This window comes from Tursiops truncatus, chromosome X, assembly GCF_011762595.2.
Source record: "Tursiops truncatus isolate mTurTru1 chromosome X, mTurTru1.mat.Y, whole genome shotgun sequence".
Lineage (NCBI taxonomy): Eukaryota > Metazoa > Chordata > Mammalia > Artiodactyla > Delphinidae > Tursiops > Tursiops truncatus.
In genome coordinates this window covers 35,862,487-35,878,971 of record NC_047055.1, presented here as the reverse complement: position 1 = coordinate 35,878,971, position 16,485 = coordinate 35,862,487, and the positions used below count along the sequence as shown (strand labels likewise).

Here is a 16,485-nt window from a genome sequence, read left to right as displayed (position 1 = left end):
TGTATCGTTTTGTTTTGAAAATACAAGATGCCAAAGGCCAGGCTGTCAGAGTGTTGTGTCTGGGCTCTTGATTTACGATCCACAGCCTTGGCCTCTCCGAAGAGTTTTCTGAATCCTTCAGTAATGACTGTTCCTTTCACCCCTGGGGAGGCAAGGAGGCCCTTCACTCACGGCCGCTTGGATCGGAGCTAGAGAGCTGCGCTGGAAAGTGGTTTGCTGTGGACCCCATGCGAGGCAGGATGCTAGCCCTGGCCCTGGGCCTGGGGGAGGCTTCTGACCTCGGGTCCATTCTGGGTCTACTACCGGGCCCTGAGCTGTGTGTCCAGTGAAAGTGTGGTGTCGGGTGACCCCCGTGGCATTCTGGGATGTTCAGTAGTCGAGTTTTCCAGAGCCCAGGATCGCTGAGTGCGTGGGCGGTGTGTCTAGTGGTGGCGAAGTGAGTAGCAAGAGCTTGGGGCTGGGGCTGGGGTCGGGAGACCCAAGTTCGAGTCCTGGCCTTGCCACTGCTCTGGGTGAGTCACCTCATTCTCGAGTGCAGTGCGCTCTCCACCCTCCGTGACACGGCCCAGGCCCGCAGCCCCGACCCCGAGAGGTGGTGAGGACTTGTCTTTAAGGAGAACGCGCTTGAAGGGCTTTGGAAGGCAGGGGCCGTGGCCGTGCTCGAGGCTGGAGCGGCATGCCGGGTTTTGTGTGCGTTAGCCGCGTGGACCTGGCAGGACTAGGGCGTGTAACCGATGTCACCAGCGCCTTTGTTGAAGCACTCAGTCATTTTGTCTTCCCCATCCCGGCGTGTTGCTCTGCTCTGGTTGGCCTGGGGGCTAGTTGGAGCTCCTTGCCAATAGCATGAATGCTTCCTGTTCTCTAGGGAGGAAGCAGTATGGCCTTCACACCTGCTGTCCACTGGGACTCCTCGATTCCAGAGGAGTCGCTGTGCTCACGTCACCATACGTACCGTGCTCGGTGTCACCTCTGGGCCTCCTACAAGGAAGGCTCCGTTCACTCCATTTCTCGCCATGACCCCCATCCATCCTTCATGAGTCCATTCAGGTGTCACTGCCCTCGTGAAATCTTCTCTGAGAACTCAGCCCCCGTCCTGTACACCCCTCAGATCCCATGGTGGGCAAGAGCTGGTGAGCACCGTCTGTTTTGAGGTCACACGTGGTAGACCGATCACCCCACCTTGATGCAGGCAGGGGCCGTGCCGCGGACTGCCTTTATCCCATGACACCCCTCCGGGTCTAGGCACCCAGTAAATGCTTAGGAATGGCAACGGGCACTGGGCCCAACTGGAAGGCAAGACTGAGCAAAACCGACCAGCTTTTCCACTGGACGGCCTCCCCCGTCACCTCCAAAGGGCTCTAGCCTTGACCCACTCAGAAAACCTAGGGGAGAAAGATCCCACTATGAACAGGTGGGGATTTGACAATCCCTCCTTGTCTAGTCCCCATTAGGTAGACACGGCTGAACTGGCAGAAGCCAGAGAAAGCCTAAGGATGGTGAACGCTCACTCTACCTCCCTTGTCCCTGCAGGTCACCGAAGTGAATTTGAACAACATGCTGTGTCCGGCCATCTCAGACCCATTCTACGGCCCCTGGTATCGCATCTGGGCCTCGGGACACCAGACTCTCATGACCATGACCCACGGGAAGCTGGTCATCCTGTTCTCATACATGGCTGGGCCCTTGTGTAAATATCTGCTGGATTTGCTCCGGCTTCCAGCCAAGAAAATAGACTGAAGGTGCTTGTGTTGTTTTGTTTTGTTTTGTTTTGGGGTTTTTTTTTTCTTCTGCCCCTGAGGAAACAAGTCCTGACTCCACTTGGAGGACACCCAGCTCTTGATGACATCATGGGAGAGGGCAGGAGGACGTTTGGTGTGTTTCTTTTTCCTTCCTCTCTGTCCCTTTCTTCCACCACTCTTCCTTCCCTGGCTCTTCCCCCAGGACAGCTCCTGGAGCCTGGGCTGTAGTGCTGCAGCCTGGGCGGTAGTGCTGGAGCCTGGGCGGTAGTGCTGGAGCATGGGCTGTAGTCCTGGAGCCAGGGCTGTAGTGCTGGAGCCTGGGCGGTAGTGCTGGAGCCTGGGCGGTAGTCCTGGAGCCTGGGCGGTAGTGCTGGAGCCTGGGCTGTAGTCCTGGAGCCTGGGCGGTAGTCCTGGAGCCTGGACGGTAGTCCTGGAGCCTGGGCGGTAGTGCTGGAGCCTGGGCGGTAGTCCTAGAGCCTGGGCGGTAGTCCTGGAGCCTGGGCGGTAGTGCTGGAGCCTGGGCTGTAGTCCTGGAGCCTGGGCGGTAGTGCTGGAGTATGGGCTGTAGTGCCGAGGGCCGCACGTTTCCTCCTTCCCTTTGCCGCTCTCTCCCTGCTCCTCGTGGCCTTAAATGGCGAGACAGTAGTCAGTGGCTTTCACTCTGCTAGTTGCTGCTTTAACAACATCTGGTTGAGGAGAAAGGGAACAACAAGCAGTAGTTCTTTTGGCATCGAAGCGATGAGATTGGGCTGTGTTTCATTTCTCCACTGCCAGGGACCTCCAGGCTTATGCTGGGGTCCCCTTTTGTCTCCAGCACAGCCCTCACCATAAGGGGACCGAGGCCTTGTTTCTATACCAGCGGCAAGCCGGGAGCCAAGGGATTTCCCAGCTCATGGCCAAAAGAGAGCTGGCCAGATTCTTCCCACTGGTGTCCCATGACTCAAAGCAAGCGGCCAACCAGCCACTCCCTCCAGGATGCTGCCAGAGGTGGGAGGTGTGGGGCGCTACCCAGCCCAGGGGCTAGATTCCACTATTGCAATGGCAAATCCAAAGTGCGCAAGGTTGAAATGTCCACAGCTAATGCTAGGCAGGACCTTGGGTAAATTCTGCTTGAGAGCTGAGAACTGACCCATATCCCAATCAGAAGTGAGCGTAGAAATGAGTCAAAAGCCGTGGTAACTTGAGAAAACTGTGATCTGAATCATATGCTTGCTTTTAGTTTAATGTTGATAATAGACGACATTTTAATTTTGAGTGCCCCTTAAATGTTCTCTCTCTCTTTTAAAGGCAGCTTCAGGGAAGGATGAGCTAGAGTTGGGTTTTCTGGCTCTTGGAGTTCTGTGTATTCGTCTGTCCATTTGCTTTTGGATGTTTGAGTTCGGAGCATCCTTGAATCAGGGCCTGTCTCTGGAGGGACACCTGTCGATCCGTCTCGTGGTTTTGCAGCATGTCTCGGCATCCTAGGTTTGGGAACATACAGATCCTGCAGTGCTGTTTCCCTCGGGCCAGGTGTCGTCACTGTGGGCAGACTCAGAGATGAATTGTTTAGCATGGGGGTGGGGGGCATCACATGCTCCCCGGCCCGAAAGCCCACGTCTGGGTTGAAAGGGAGGTACCAAAAAATCAGGTCCCCATGGGTGGAGGTTCAAGTGCTCTGAAAGGGAGACCTTTTGTTGCAAGGCAGCCTCAGTCATACATGGACCTCAAGAAGGAGGTGGTACCATTTGCTGGCTCCCTGTTGGCTCTTACTAAGAATAGATTACTTAATAACAGAAAAGATATTTCTGTGACCTCCTCTGATGAGCCCCCCTCCCTCTCCCACTCTAGGCAGCCCAGTTGCCCTGGGCCCATTCAATATTTCAGGTGTTACTGTATCAGACCTAGATTGAGTTTCAGTGACTCAGTGGTCATGATTTTAGCAAGTGGACCTACAGGAGGCAGCAGGATGGAGAAGTCTCTCCTAGCAAGGCGAGGCCCAGGGAAGCAACCACGGCGGGGCCCATCCCTTTGCAGAGGTACGCTGGCAGTGAGATCATCAATCCCCAGGGTGTGGGGTTGCAGGAAGGGGGAACACCGAATGCTCTGGCTCCCCGTGAGCTCCTCAAGATGCGTGACCTTCATTTTCTGCCATCTTTGAGGGTTTGGCCGAATTTTTCTCAGTGCCTCTCAGCCTTGGGTTACCCTCCGGAAGAGGCAGCTCTTGAGGGGCTGGATTCGCCCCGCCCACTGGCTGCGTGTAGGCGTGGCTGATGAGGCAAGACCTCAGTGCCCCTTGGCCTCTTCCTCCGTGTCTCCATGGCCTGGTGCGGGGTGCTAGTCAGCTCGAGCTTCCCTTGCACTAGCGTGCCTCTCAAAGTTCGCCACGCTGGCTGGCAGCTTTCAGCTGCTTAGAGGGAAAGAAGAAAGTGGAAGCTACGTGCCTGGCTGGGCCAGGCCAGAGGCAGGTGCACCTGTCCGGGGGAGGGGGATGAGAAGGGGAGATGCAGGGCTTCTGGCTGGCTCGGAAACATGTAGGGGGAAGGAACAGAGAGCAAGTCCCGTCCCAGGTTGCACAGGGAGTCATGGCCTGCGTTGGAGGTGTTGGGCAGCAGCGGGCGTCTGAATTGGTCTCTACCTGACTCTTTCCTTGGGCCAGGCCCATGCGGAGAGGTTACCTGGCCAGACCCTCGGCGGCCTGCCTTGGAGGGTGGCCCCTGCAGCAGTGGGCCCGGGCTGCCCGGCACATCCCCTGTGCTTTCCTGTCAGTGCCAAGGGGCTTCCCCAGCCATCCTGGTCAAGTTTCCATGTGCCATTGGCCAGCATGTGAGAGCTCCGTGTGTTTGTGGAAGTGGACAGTTTCTTTTAAAATGGCCCCGGGAAGGCAAAGGAGTGTTCCCTCCAGCCCCCAGGTAGCCCTGGCTAAGGACTGGCCCAGTGAGATCAGTGTGTTCAGCTGGCCAACTTGGGACATCAGCTCAGAATAACAGATGGTCATGCCTGCTTGTAGGCCCCCATCTCTTCTCCATTCCCCGTGGTATTTCCTTCTGTACACCAAAGATGATCTGGCCTATCTTCTTCCCGGAGGCCCAGTGATGTGTTCCTCTGTCAGCTTGTGAGGAAGCCACGGCTTCTGTCCCCCGAAGTCAACCTTCTCCCTTTCTCCTGGGACTTCTCAACATTCACAGAAGCTGCTTGCAGCGTGGCCAGGGCGTGTGGGGCGTCGGGGCCCAGTGTTTAGCGGAGCGGGCACAGCTGCCCACGGAGAGCAGGTTGTCAGCACGTCTCTGCGCGCTGGTGTTAGGGGGAGGCTGGCAGAAGACCCTTCCTCCCCCTCCCTTGGCCAGAAAAAGACTTCCATGGATGTGTACGTGTTGATCCCGAGTCATCTGAAGGGGAGATGGGGAGGCGGGCGAGGGGAGAAGAAGGGCCAGTGTGGCCCCTACAAGACAAGACACCGGTGCTGGTTTTGGTAAACCGGGAGCCAGGCATAAGGGAGGACGTCTGTCCTGCAGGCCCTCGCATGCTCCTTGGACTACCGGGAAGGGGCGTCCTCACTGCACACGCTGCCCCGCCCTCTGGGGGGGGGGTGGGTAGGGTCCATGAGAGGGAGCGAACCTTCCTCTTCTGTATATAGAGTGAGCCACTTGTGCTCAGGAAAACCTAGTCGCTTGTTGCTGCTCTTGTGACATTTTTGTACACTGGTTTGCTACTCGTGGCACGAAACAAACACAACAAGAAAAGTCATTTCAAGCTGAGCTGTGGTTTTGGAAACCTGCTTTCTTTCAGTGTCAGTGTTGTATTGTATTTGGAGGAATTCTTCATCTCTATTGGTGTTACTGTGGTAGAGAGAATAAGATAGTCCGACTTGTAATTCTTTCTGCCGGGAAATTGGCAGTGCCTCTGTCGTCGCCCCGACCCCGGTCCTTCCTCATTCCCAGGGTGGGATTGCTATGCGCTGGGCACACCCCTCCCTGGCCCCCGCCCCCGCAGCGGCTCCCTTTAGAACCGGTCTTTGTGATTCCCCTAAACAGCTGCAGAATGAGTATTTTTGCCAAGCTGGTTCTTGGGTGCTCTGTGCCCCTACCAGTTTGCTTGCCTCTTGGGGCATTTTGTAATGTTTTCTCTGTTTTGTAAAACCTTTTGATTGTACCACAGTGGTTTCTGCAGTCACCTTTGGAAATAAATGGTCATTAATTTGTGTACTTAGCACTCTGAATTTTAGTCTGAGGTGTTTCTGTTGTTGAAGATCCTTGAATGAAAAGGAACCCTCACCATGGGACTCACTGTTAAATGTTTCCTTCATTTACTGCTATTAAAAGGTTTATGAGAACCCAGGAGTCTTGGCCTTGCTTCTCAGAACCCTCTCAGTAGGGCTTCTGCTTTGAAAAGTAGACAAAAGGGGCCGATGGTCGTCCAGGCCGTGGAGGACCACCAAGGGGCAGCTGGCGCACTCAGCACAGCTCTGCCCTGGGAGTCGCGTGGCCGGACGTGCGGCCTCGAATCCCCCCACGCTGCTGCCTGCTTCCACTAGTGCTGCCAGGGACCGAGCAGGCCTTGTGCTCTTAGCAGGGCTTGTCTGCTGGGGGCATCTGCTGGGCTCGCGGGGCCGCATGTGCGCTGGGCCAGGCTGGAGGACTGAGCTAGGGGCGGCAGCTCTAAAACCAGACGTGATCAGGCTCCCTCATCCCAGGTTTCCTGAGGGCGGGCTCTGTTCAGCAGAGGTGCGAGGCTGACACAGCTCAGACCGTCCCATGTGGAGGTAACCCTGCCCCTGGGGAACAGTCGGACCCGGCTGTCCAGGGCTCCCCACTGAGCAGCCCGTGGTGACTATGATCAGCCCAGCCCGCCTTTACACCAGACAGAGGCCCTACTCAGACTTTTGCCGCTGTGGCTGCTTCTAGAAGGGACACAGCTAGGCATAGCGGTCCCCAGTGCAGGTGGATTTCCTCATTGGCCAGTAGTTGGGCACCCAGGTTATCGGAGAGGCTGGGCCCTGCCATCCTGGGCCACAAAACCACCAGCTTGGGCAAGTCACTCGTTGGCTTGTGACCCCAGCTTCTCCATCAGTAAAGCTATAGCTACAGCCGTGTGCCAGGCATGGTGCTAGGTCCCTCCACATGCATTACAGGATGTAATCCCCTCAGAAACACGGCGAGCTGATTGCTCATGCTGTCCCTGTGGAACAGGCAGAAACGGAGAAAGCTGAGGCTCAGATCTAATCAATCAGTGGAAGAGCTGGCCTGGGAAGCCAGTTTGGTGAGGCTCCAGCGCCTCGGTGCTCAGCACTCTCCCCTGGACTCTGCTGCCTGTCTGGGTGCTGGCATGACCGGGCAGACCCTCGCCCAGGGCCCCCAGGCCTGAGGGGAACGGGAGAACCGGGCAGTGAGGTGGAAGGCGAGAGAGAGGAGGGCGGGCCCCACGACTGCCGAGGCAGGGGGTCAAGCCCATCTTTTCTTCTGTGGCCAGCAAACCTGACCCTGGTGAGCCGCAGAGCAGAGCACGGCTGAAAGGCCTACAAGTAAACGGGATGGGGCTACAAGGGGCCGGGCAAAGGCTGGCCCTGGGGGGAGAGGCTGCCGGAAGGACGTGCGGCAGGTTGGTCCCGTGGCCTTTCTGTGTGTCTCCCATTTCAGAAAGACCTAGGCCAAGGCCCCCTGTCCCCTGGGCTCGTGCATCTGCCCCTGCTGAAGGTCTCTGCTCCAGTCTGTACCCTCTACTGCAGGCAACAGTTTCCAATGGAGACCTGACCGCCTCACTCCCGCGGGGGCTTGTAGACATCTCCTCACCCTCACGTCCCACAAAGACCCATCCGTAGCAGACCCTTTGCCCCAGCCATACTGAGCTCCACTTGTTCGTGCCCTGCCGTCTCTCGCTGCTTTGTCTCGTTCTTCGCGCTGTTTTCTCGGCTACCCCGCTCTCCCTGCTTGTCCGGAGGTCTCAGCTCAGGTGTCAGCTCCTGTACGCAGTCTTCCCTGAGCCCCAGTATGCATTAGGTACCCCTCCACTCGGCTCCCCGGTGCTCACTCCGGGGCCCCCATTTGCCTCCTAGGAAGTCATCAGGGCGCTGTCTCCCTCTGTAGATGTTGAGCTCTTTGAGGGCAGAGAGGGGTCTGATGCATCCTTTAGCCCCTGGCCCGGGACCTGGTCCTTGGAAGGTGTTCGGTGAACGATGCTCTTATCCCAGAGTCCTGCAAAATGGTGGGAGGCCACACAAGCTGTCGCTCATCCCCTGAGTTCTCCTGCGTGGGGCCCCGTGCCTTTGATGGCCCGGGCACCTCGAGCTCCAGCCGGTGGGCCTCCATCCTCCTTCTCTGCGGGACCCTGGGTAGCTGGGATCCAGGGTGAGGAGGCGTGTTGTGAGGAAAGAGAACAGAGACAGCATCTGTTCCGCCTGCCCCTTCGCTAGACCTCTGGGCGGGGTGTGGGTGAGGCAGCCAGCTGCTTTTCTGCATCCCTGGTAGCTGTTTATCCCCTCCAGGGTCCCCCTTCCACTCCCCGGGGCACACAGGCAGGGCTGGTGTTTACGTGGCAAAAGCCCCACCAGCCCATGGAATGTGTCACCTACCCCTCTGAGGCGTAGGGAGCAGCTGATGGTTACAACCTGATCCCCCAGTGAGTTTTCCCCTTGTCCTGGTTTGCCAAGGCCAGTGGGGGGACAGAGATCCACAGATGTCAGGCTGACAAATGCAGTGGCTTACTCAAAGGCCATGTGGTTTACTAACCTTGGCAACCAGTAAGGCTGGCCTAGTCCAAAGTCAAGGAGTCTCTGTTACTGCCTGTACCTGCCTCTCTCCCAGTCAGCGTTCGCCTAGCATCTCCACTGCATATCTGGGGTGTCTGAGCTGTGCGACGGAGGGTCTGAAGCGTCTCCCAGGAAGGCAGTAGCGAAGGCTACTCCTGTTGCTGATGGATGACCCGAAGGGCTCTGCCCTCCACAGCTGGCTTCCTAGCTTCAGTGGGGCTCTGCCTGCATCGCAGCCGGCCGGTGGCCTCGGAGTCTCACTACACAGCAGGTCATAGCAAGGAGGGTAGATGCTTCCTTAACAAAGCTCTGATAGGCAACAGAGCCAATAGCATGGGCCGCGTCGGTTTTCTCCTTTCCAACGACCCATCCCCAGCTGTACCACTGCTCCAGCCGCTGGTTCTCCCTGGTCTCCGCCGCCTTTCCCCTCCCCCTTCCCTCTCCATCCAGGGACCAGTAAGAGGTGCTGCCTGCTGTCCTGTCCCTTCAGCTGCTCCTTCCCTAGTCGCAAGAGTCCCCAGTCTCCTTACATTTTGAGAAAGACCCTGGGCTCTCCAGTTTTTCTCCCTCTGAGAATGGAGGGGCCTCCCTCAGATTTCCAGAGTGTTGGAGATGACAGGATGCCGCTGATACAGGGGCTTGGAAATTTTCCTGCATATTAGCATCACCTGAGGAGCTTTACAAAGACTCAGTGCCCAGGCCTCACCCCAGCTCATAATTCAAAGCAAACTTCCTGCTTGATTTTGTTTTGACTTTAAGCTTCCAGGTTGGAAGTCATCTCTTTGACGTGCCCATCTACACCAAGTGCCGTTTTTTCATGAAAATTTTAAGACATACCCAAAGGTATGAAGAATAATATCTAAGTCCAGCTTTGAGAAAAGAATGTTACCAAGAGAGTTGAAGGCCCCTTACTCCAGATTGTTCCTCAGAGCTTCAGGGAGTCTGGGGAGGTGTCTGAGCTATAAACCAGCCAGGTCTCCTTAGGGTGAGGAGGGAGGTGGAAGGGCCTCCTTCCGTGCAAGGGCGGCAGGTACAGAGGGATTTGTTGCTGGTAGGGTCGCCATCGTGGGTTTCCATGGGTTTCCAACGGGATGGCTTGGATGGCAGCCAACTTGAGGACCTGCAGGGCTGGTGGTGCAGAGTGGGTGAGGTTCCAGCCTTTCCCCTTGCTTCACCCAAAACAACTCCAATTTTATTCCACTTCGTACACTGAGGCTCTGTAAATAGTTTCATTGGGAAGAGGGTTTAAAAGCCACTTAATTCCACCCTCACTAGTCTGTCTCTACCCTCTCTGAGATAGTGGTCCTGTAGTCGTTGGAAAAGCCTTGCGGTAGGACTCAGCAGATGGGGCCCGTGGTCCCAGCTCTCCGTCCGCTCTTAGGTCCCAGGTGTGCTTGACAAAGTCAGACCTCTCTGAACTCCGGGGCAGTGGGAGACATCCAGTGAGATAAATGGGTGTGAGAGGGCTTTATAAACTGCAAAGTCCTATCCAACGTAAGGGGGTCCTATTTGCAGAGAGCGTGGTTACTAGGCTTGTTCTCCGAGCACAGGAGTTGGTCGGGGTTTTGACTACACTCACACACTGCGCCTTCCTGTACCCTGTGTGGTCGAGGTGTGTGAGAGAGGCGCTAACCTCAGATTTAAGGCATTCTTCTGTATTTCATTGACTCTAAGACACTTTTTAAAGAAGATTTTAATATCTCCAAATTTGGATAGCGAGGGTGGGAGGGAGACGCAAGAGGGAGGAGATATGGGGATGTACGTATATGCATAGCTGATTCACTTTGTTCTAAAGCAGAAACTAACACACCACTGTAAAGCAATTCTCCTCCAACAAAGGTGTTAAAAAAAATCTCCAAATTTGAGAGGCACCTTACCAGTCAGCGGCATGACAACTGAATTGGCAACTTATTTTTTTCTTTTTCAGCAGTACATAAAATAACAGACATCTTCCAATCTGAGGTGTCTTAGAGTCACTGAAGGGCCGTCATTGTTAACTTTGATTCTTCCTCTTCTCCACGAGAGTCACCCTCCTGGTAGAGAACAGCCATTCGAAACAACTTCTAAACTTTTAGCATGTCATCTCCTTCTAACACTCCATCCTCTCTTTCTTCCCTGCCGGCATCCACCCAGGCCAGGCGAGCTTTCCGCTTCCTGACCAGAGGGAGCCCCCTTTGTTGGGCTGTCTCTTGGGGCAGATGTTCCGTGGGACGTGAGAGAAAGGAAGCCGAGTGCACCTGCGCAGGGAAGCCCACCGTGCCAACTGACAGGGAGGGAGCCACACAAGCCAGGCCAGCTGCCCCCGGCAGCTCTGGTTTCTTTATTTCCCAACCAGAGCCTGGCCAGAAGGCTTAGCCTGCTGCCCTGGGGAGCTCCCGGGGCTGCTCATTGCCAGAGATGAGCTGGTAGGGCTGGGGCAGGGGAAGGGAGCGCAGCCTGTCCTGAGCTCCCTGGGTTGATGTAAGTGGCTGTCTGGCCCACGCAGAGGGAGACGATGACTTCCTCACCTCGTCTAACAAGGTGGAACAAGAGTTAGGCGGTGGGCCTTTCGGGGAAAAGCAGCACCTAGGGTAGCCTAGGCCATGCACAGTCACTGTGGTTGGAAATTGCCACCAACCTTCCCTCAAGTCCTGGCAGCCACTCTAATTAAGCTCGGCCCTTGTAGCCTTGAGGCCAGGCTCTTTCAGAAGGGAAAGGGGTGTCTGCAGTGAGATCCAGGGATACTTGGGCACAGGAAGCAGTTTTGGGACATTCCCGTCCCGCACCACCCCCCAAGGGAGCTTAGCAAGACATGATCAGCCCGGATTACAGCCGCCCTCATGTAACTGGGTTAAAGTGTTGGCCTACTTAGGCCCCTCCTGCAGCGGCCTCCTTCAAAGCTGATGAGGCCGATTAGGGGGCTATTTCTGAGCCCTGGTTGTGTACCCAGAAGCCTGGGGTCAGTCCTCCTGTGACAAGAAAGACAATAACTAAGGCTGGACAGCCAAGGGGAGAGTCTGCCCTGCCCACGGGAGAGCAGTGCTGTCACACCTCACGCGTCCTTGGAAAAGAAAGAGCCCAGGAACGTCAAGTCTAAGTCCCTGGATTTTGAACTTCAAAGACCAAGCCAACCAATTTTCTGGGAAAGACCTTGTCCTATGTTTTTGCCATCTTCAGCCCTAGAGAGAGATGGCGGATAGGCAAAACGAAGTCTTCAGTCACAGTCACTAGCCTCTACTTAGTAGGTTCTGTCCATTTGAGGGAGATTGCTATCTAACCTGAGCCTCAGTTTGCTCGTCTATAAAATGGCAATAATAATAATAATAATAAATATAATAACTACTTCACAGAGCAGGTGTGAAGAGTGAATAGATAAGACACTTGGCACGGTGCCTGGCACACTGTAAGCACTACTTCCATAAATGTTAGATGCCATCATTACTACCATTTCCACCACTACTGCCACCACCACTGTCACCATCATCTTCATCTTCATTAAGACAGCAGAGTGAACGATGGAAAGCTGTCTCTGGAGCCTGAAAAACACAGTCTGAATCCTGGCTCTGCCACTTTGTAGCTACGTGGCCTTGGGTAACTGATAACTTCTTTGATCTAGAGTCTGTAAAATCGAAAATTCATAAGGCTGTTGAAAGTGTATAACCTGGTCCTTTTTGTGCAGTAAGCAGTCCATAAATATTGGCTATTATAATTGTTAAAAAGGGGTGATCAAGATCAGTGGTTACCAGGAGGAGTTGGGGGCAGGGATGAATATGTGAAGCACAGAGGATTTTTAGGACAGTGAAACTACTCTGTATGATACTATAATGGTAGATACATTTCATTAGACATTTGTCAAAACCCATAGAATTTACGGCATCAAGAGTGAACCCTAGGGCTTCCCTGGTGGCGCAGTGGTTGAGAGTCCGCCTGCCGATGCAGGGGACATGGGTTCGTGCCCCGGTCCGGGAAGATCCCCCATGCCGCGGAGCGGCTGGGCCCGTGAGCCATGGCCGCTGAGCCTGCGCGTCCGGAGCCTGTGCTCCGCAACGGGAGAGGCCACAACAGTGAGAGGCCTGCGTACCGCAAAAAAAAAAAAAAAAAAAAAAAAGTGAACCCTAATGTAAACTCTGGACTTTGGTATCCATGTAGGTTCGTCAGTTGCAACCAGTGTACCACCCTGGTGCGGGATGCTGATAGTAGGAGAGGCTGTGTGTGTCTGAGGCAGAGGAGGTGGGGCAGGCAGTATATGGGTGTTCTCTGTACTTTCTGCTCAACTTTGCTGTGAACCTAAAACTGCTCTCAAATTATAGTCTATTTAAAAGGAAAAGAAAAAGTTGATCAAACTAGATTGTTATAAATTTAGGATGTTAACTCTATCGCCATGGTAACCACTAAGAAAATAAAAGATACAGAAAAGGAAATGAAGAGGGAATCAACATGGTACACTAGAAAATAGTTCATCAAACACAAATGAAAGCCGTACTGGAGGAATTGAGGAAAAAAAGAGATATGACATGTAGAAAACAAATAGCACAATGGCAGGAAAAAAATTCTCCATTATCAGTAATCACTTTACATGTAAATGGGTTAAACTCACCAATTACAAGACAGATACTGGCAAAATGGATTTTAAAAAGACATGATCTAACTATATGCTGCTTACAAGAGACTCAATTTAGACCCAGAGACAAATAAAATTGATAAAAGGATCAGTTCATCAAGAAGCTATAACAATTACATACATATACACACCAAACAACAGAGCTCCATAAGATATGAAGGAAACATTGACAGAATTGAAAAGAGAAACAGGCAGTTCTACAATAATAGGTGGAGACTTCTATATCCCACTTTAAATAACGGATAAAGCACTTAGACAATACATATGTAAGAAATAGAAGACTTGAACAACACTATAAACCAGTTAGACCTAAAAGACATATACAGAGTACTCTACCCAACAAGAGCAGAATACACATTCTTCTCAAGTGTACCTGGAACATTCTGCAGGATAGATCATATTTTATTTATTTATTTTTATTTAGGATAGATCATATTTTAGGCCATAAAACAATTATCACTAAATTTTTAAAGATTGGAATTAAACAAAGTATCTTCTTTGACCAAATGGAATAAAGCTAGAAATCAAAAACAGAAGGAAAACTGATAATATTACAAGTATGTGGAAATCGAACAACACACTTAACCAATGGGCTAAAGAAGAAATCACTAGGGAGATTAGAAAATGCTTTGGGATGAATGAAAAGGGAAATACAGTGTACCATTTAAATTTTTTTTCTGCATATATTTCTTGCGATATGCTTTTTTTATTTTTTATTAATTTTTATCAGAGTATAGTGGATTTACGATGTTGTGTTAGTTTCTGCTGTACAGCAAAGTGAATTAGTTATACATATCCACTGTTTCCTAGATTCTGTTCCCATGTAGGTCATTACAGAGTATTGAGTAGAGTTCCCTTACAGTAGGTTCTTATTAGTTATCTATTTTATATATAGTAGTGCGTATATGTCAATCCCAATCTCCCCAACGTACCAAACCTTTGGGATACAGTGAGAGCAGTGGTCAGAGTTAAGTTTATAGCTTTAAACACCTGTATTAAAAAGGGATCTCTGAAATCAACATCCTAACTTTACACCTTGAGGAACTAGAAAAAGGAACAAACTACACCTAAAGCCAACAGAAGGAAAGAAAGAATAAAGGTTGGAGCAGAGTTAAGTGAAATAGAGAATAGAAAAAAAAAATAGAATCAATGAAACCAATAGTTGGTTCTTTAAAAAGATCAACAAAATTGACAAATCTTTAGCTAGACTCATTAAGAAAAAACAGACATAACTAAAATTGGAAATGAAAGCAAGGATGTTACCACCAACCTTACAAAAATTTAAAGGATTATAAGAGAATACTATAAGCAGTTGTATGCCAACAAATTAGTCTTGATGAAATGGAAAAGTTCCTAGAAACACGGAAATTACCAAAACTGACTCAAGAAGAAATAGAAAACATGAACAGATCTAGAACAAGTAAAGAGATGATTGAATCAGTAATCAAAAACCTCCCAACTTAAAAAAAAGAAAAAAAAACCCAAAACAGGCCTCATTGGTGAATTCTACCAAACATTTAAAGCTTTAACACTCATCCTATACAAACTCTTTCAAACAATAGAAGAGGAAGGAACACTTCCTGACACATTCTATAAGGCCAACATTACCCTGATACCAAAGCAAGCAAAGATACCACAAGAAAACCACAGACCAGTATCCTTATGAATACAGACACAAAAATCCTCAACAAAATACCAGCAAACCAAATCCAATGACACATTGAGAGGATTATACACCGTGACCAAGCGGGATTTACCCCAGGAATGCAAGGGTGGTTCAACATAAGAAAATCAACCATTGGAGTACACCACCATGTAGGAAAATTAACTCAAAATAGACCAACAACCTAAATATAAGGGCTAAAATTGTTAGAAGAAAACATAGGGATAAATCTTCATGACATAGGATTTGGCAATGGAGTCACAGATTTGTCACCAAAAACATTAGCAACAAAATTAAAATTAATTAAATTAAAAATAGATAAATTGGACTTTATAAAAATTTAAAAAATTTTGTCCACCAAAGGGCACTATCAAGAATGTGAAAAAGACAACCTACAAAATGGGAGAAAATATTTTCAAATCATATATCCGATAAGGGTTTAATATCCTGAATACATGAAAAACTCCTAAAGACAACACAATTACAAATTGGGCGAAGGACTCGAATAGACATTTCTCCAAAGAACATACACAAATGACCAATAAGCCCATGAAAAGGTGTTCAACATCACTGGTCATTAAGGAAATGCAAATCAAAACCACAATGATATACTACTTCATACCCACTAGAGTGGCTGTAATCAAAAAGACAGATAATAACAGGTATTGGTGAGGATGTGGAGAAATTGGAACCTTCATACTGGTGGGAATGTAAAATGGTACAGCCACTGTGGAAAACAGTTTGTTTCTCAAAAAGCTTAACGTAGAATTACCATATGACCTGGCGATTCCATCCTTAAGTATCTACCCAAGAGAAATGAAAACATAATGTCCACACAGAGACTTAGACACACGTGTTTGTAGCAGCTTTATTTTTAAGAGCCAAATGATTGAAACGGCCCAAATGTCCATCAGTGGACGAATGGATAAACAAATTGTGGTCTGTACGTACAATGAGATATTACTCAGCCATCAAAAGAAACGAAGTACTGAAACAGGCAACAACTTGGATTAACCTCGAAAACATGATGCTAAGTAAAAGAAGATAGTGACAAAAGGTCACACGTTGTATGACTCCATTTATATGATATGTCCAGAATAAGCAAATTCAGAGAGACAGAAGACTAGAGGTTACTTAGGTGATGGCCAAAGGAGAATGGGGAGTGACCTCTTAATAGAGACGGAGCGTTTTATGGAGTGATGAAAAAATTTTAAAACTAGAGAGAGCCGGTGTTTGCACAACATTGCGAATACACTAAATACCACTGAACTGTGTGCTTTCAGGTGGTTAATTGTGTCATGTGGATTTCACCGCAATTAAAAAAAAGTCAACAAAAGGAGGTGAAAAGAAAGGAATTTCTTTTTAACTCTCAAGTGCACTGTGCACCCTGCTCACAGGACTCACTGGGTAACCTTCCCAAGAGCAAACGTGTTGCCTGCACTTTCCCAGCCTAGGGCTGACCGTTAGCAGTTTCTATTTGATCTTCTCCAAGGCCACAGATTCTTCTGGAGTGGTACAAACCCAAAGCGGGGAGGAGGGGCCCAACGTACCCTGCAGGAGCAGTCCCAGCCTATTTGAACGACTGGATTAACCCCGTGTTCCTCTTCTCAACCCCATGATTCATGAGCACCATGGACCACATAGGCTAGGCACTGAGGGGCATGGCTCCACGTACAGAGGTCACTACGGCCACCCACCACTGTCCCCCACCACAATTCTGGGAAAGGGGCCATTGCTGAGGCCTGTTGCAGCGGGGCGGCAA

General features: G+C 50.8%; 1 protein-coding gene across 17 annotated transcripts in view; it reads left to right on the top strand.

Moving 5' to 3' along the window:
- TMEM164 (transmembrane protein 164) overlaps positions 1-16,485 on the top strand; it is a 176,731-nt gene that overhangs the window by 155,008 nt on the left and 5,238 nt on the right. For 11 of the 17 annotated variants that reach the window (XM_033849852.2, XM_033849856.2, XM_033849855.2 and 8 more), the window contains one exon: positions 1,531-5,934. In XM_033849852.2, coding sequence (XP_033705743.1) covers positions 1,531-1,737 — 207 coding nt within the window. In that variant the 3' untranslated portion in view covers positions 1,738-5,934. Of the gene's footprint in view, positions 1-1,530; positions 6,049-16,485 lie in introns of those variants that run through there. The other 6 variants (XR_004524533.2, XR_004524531.2, XR_004524532.2 and 3 more) reach the window with 3 other exon arrangements.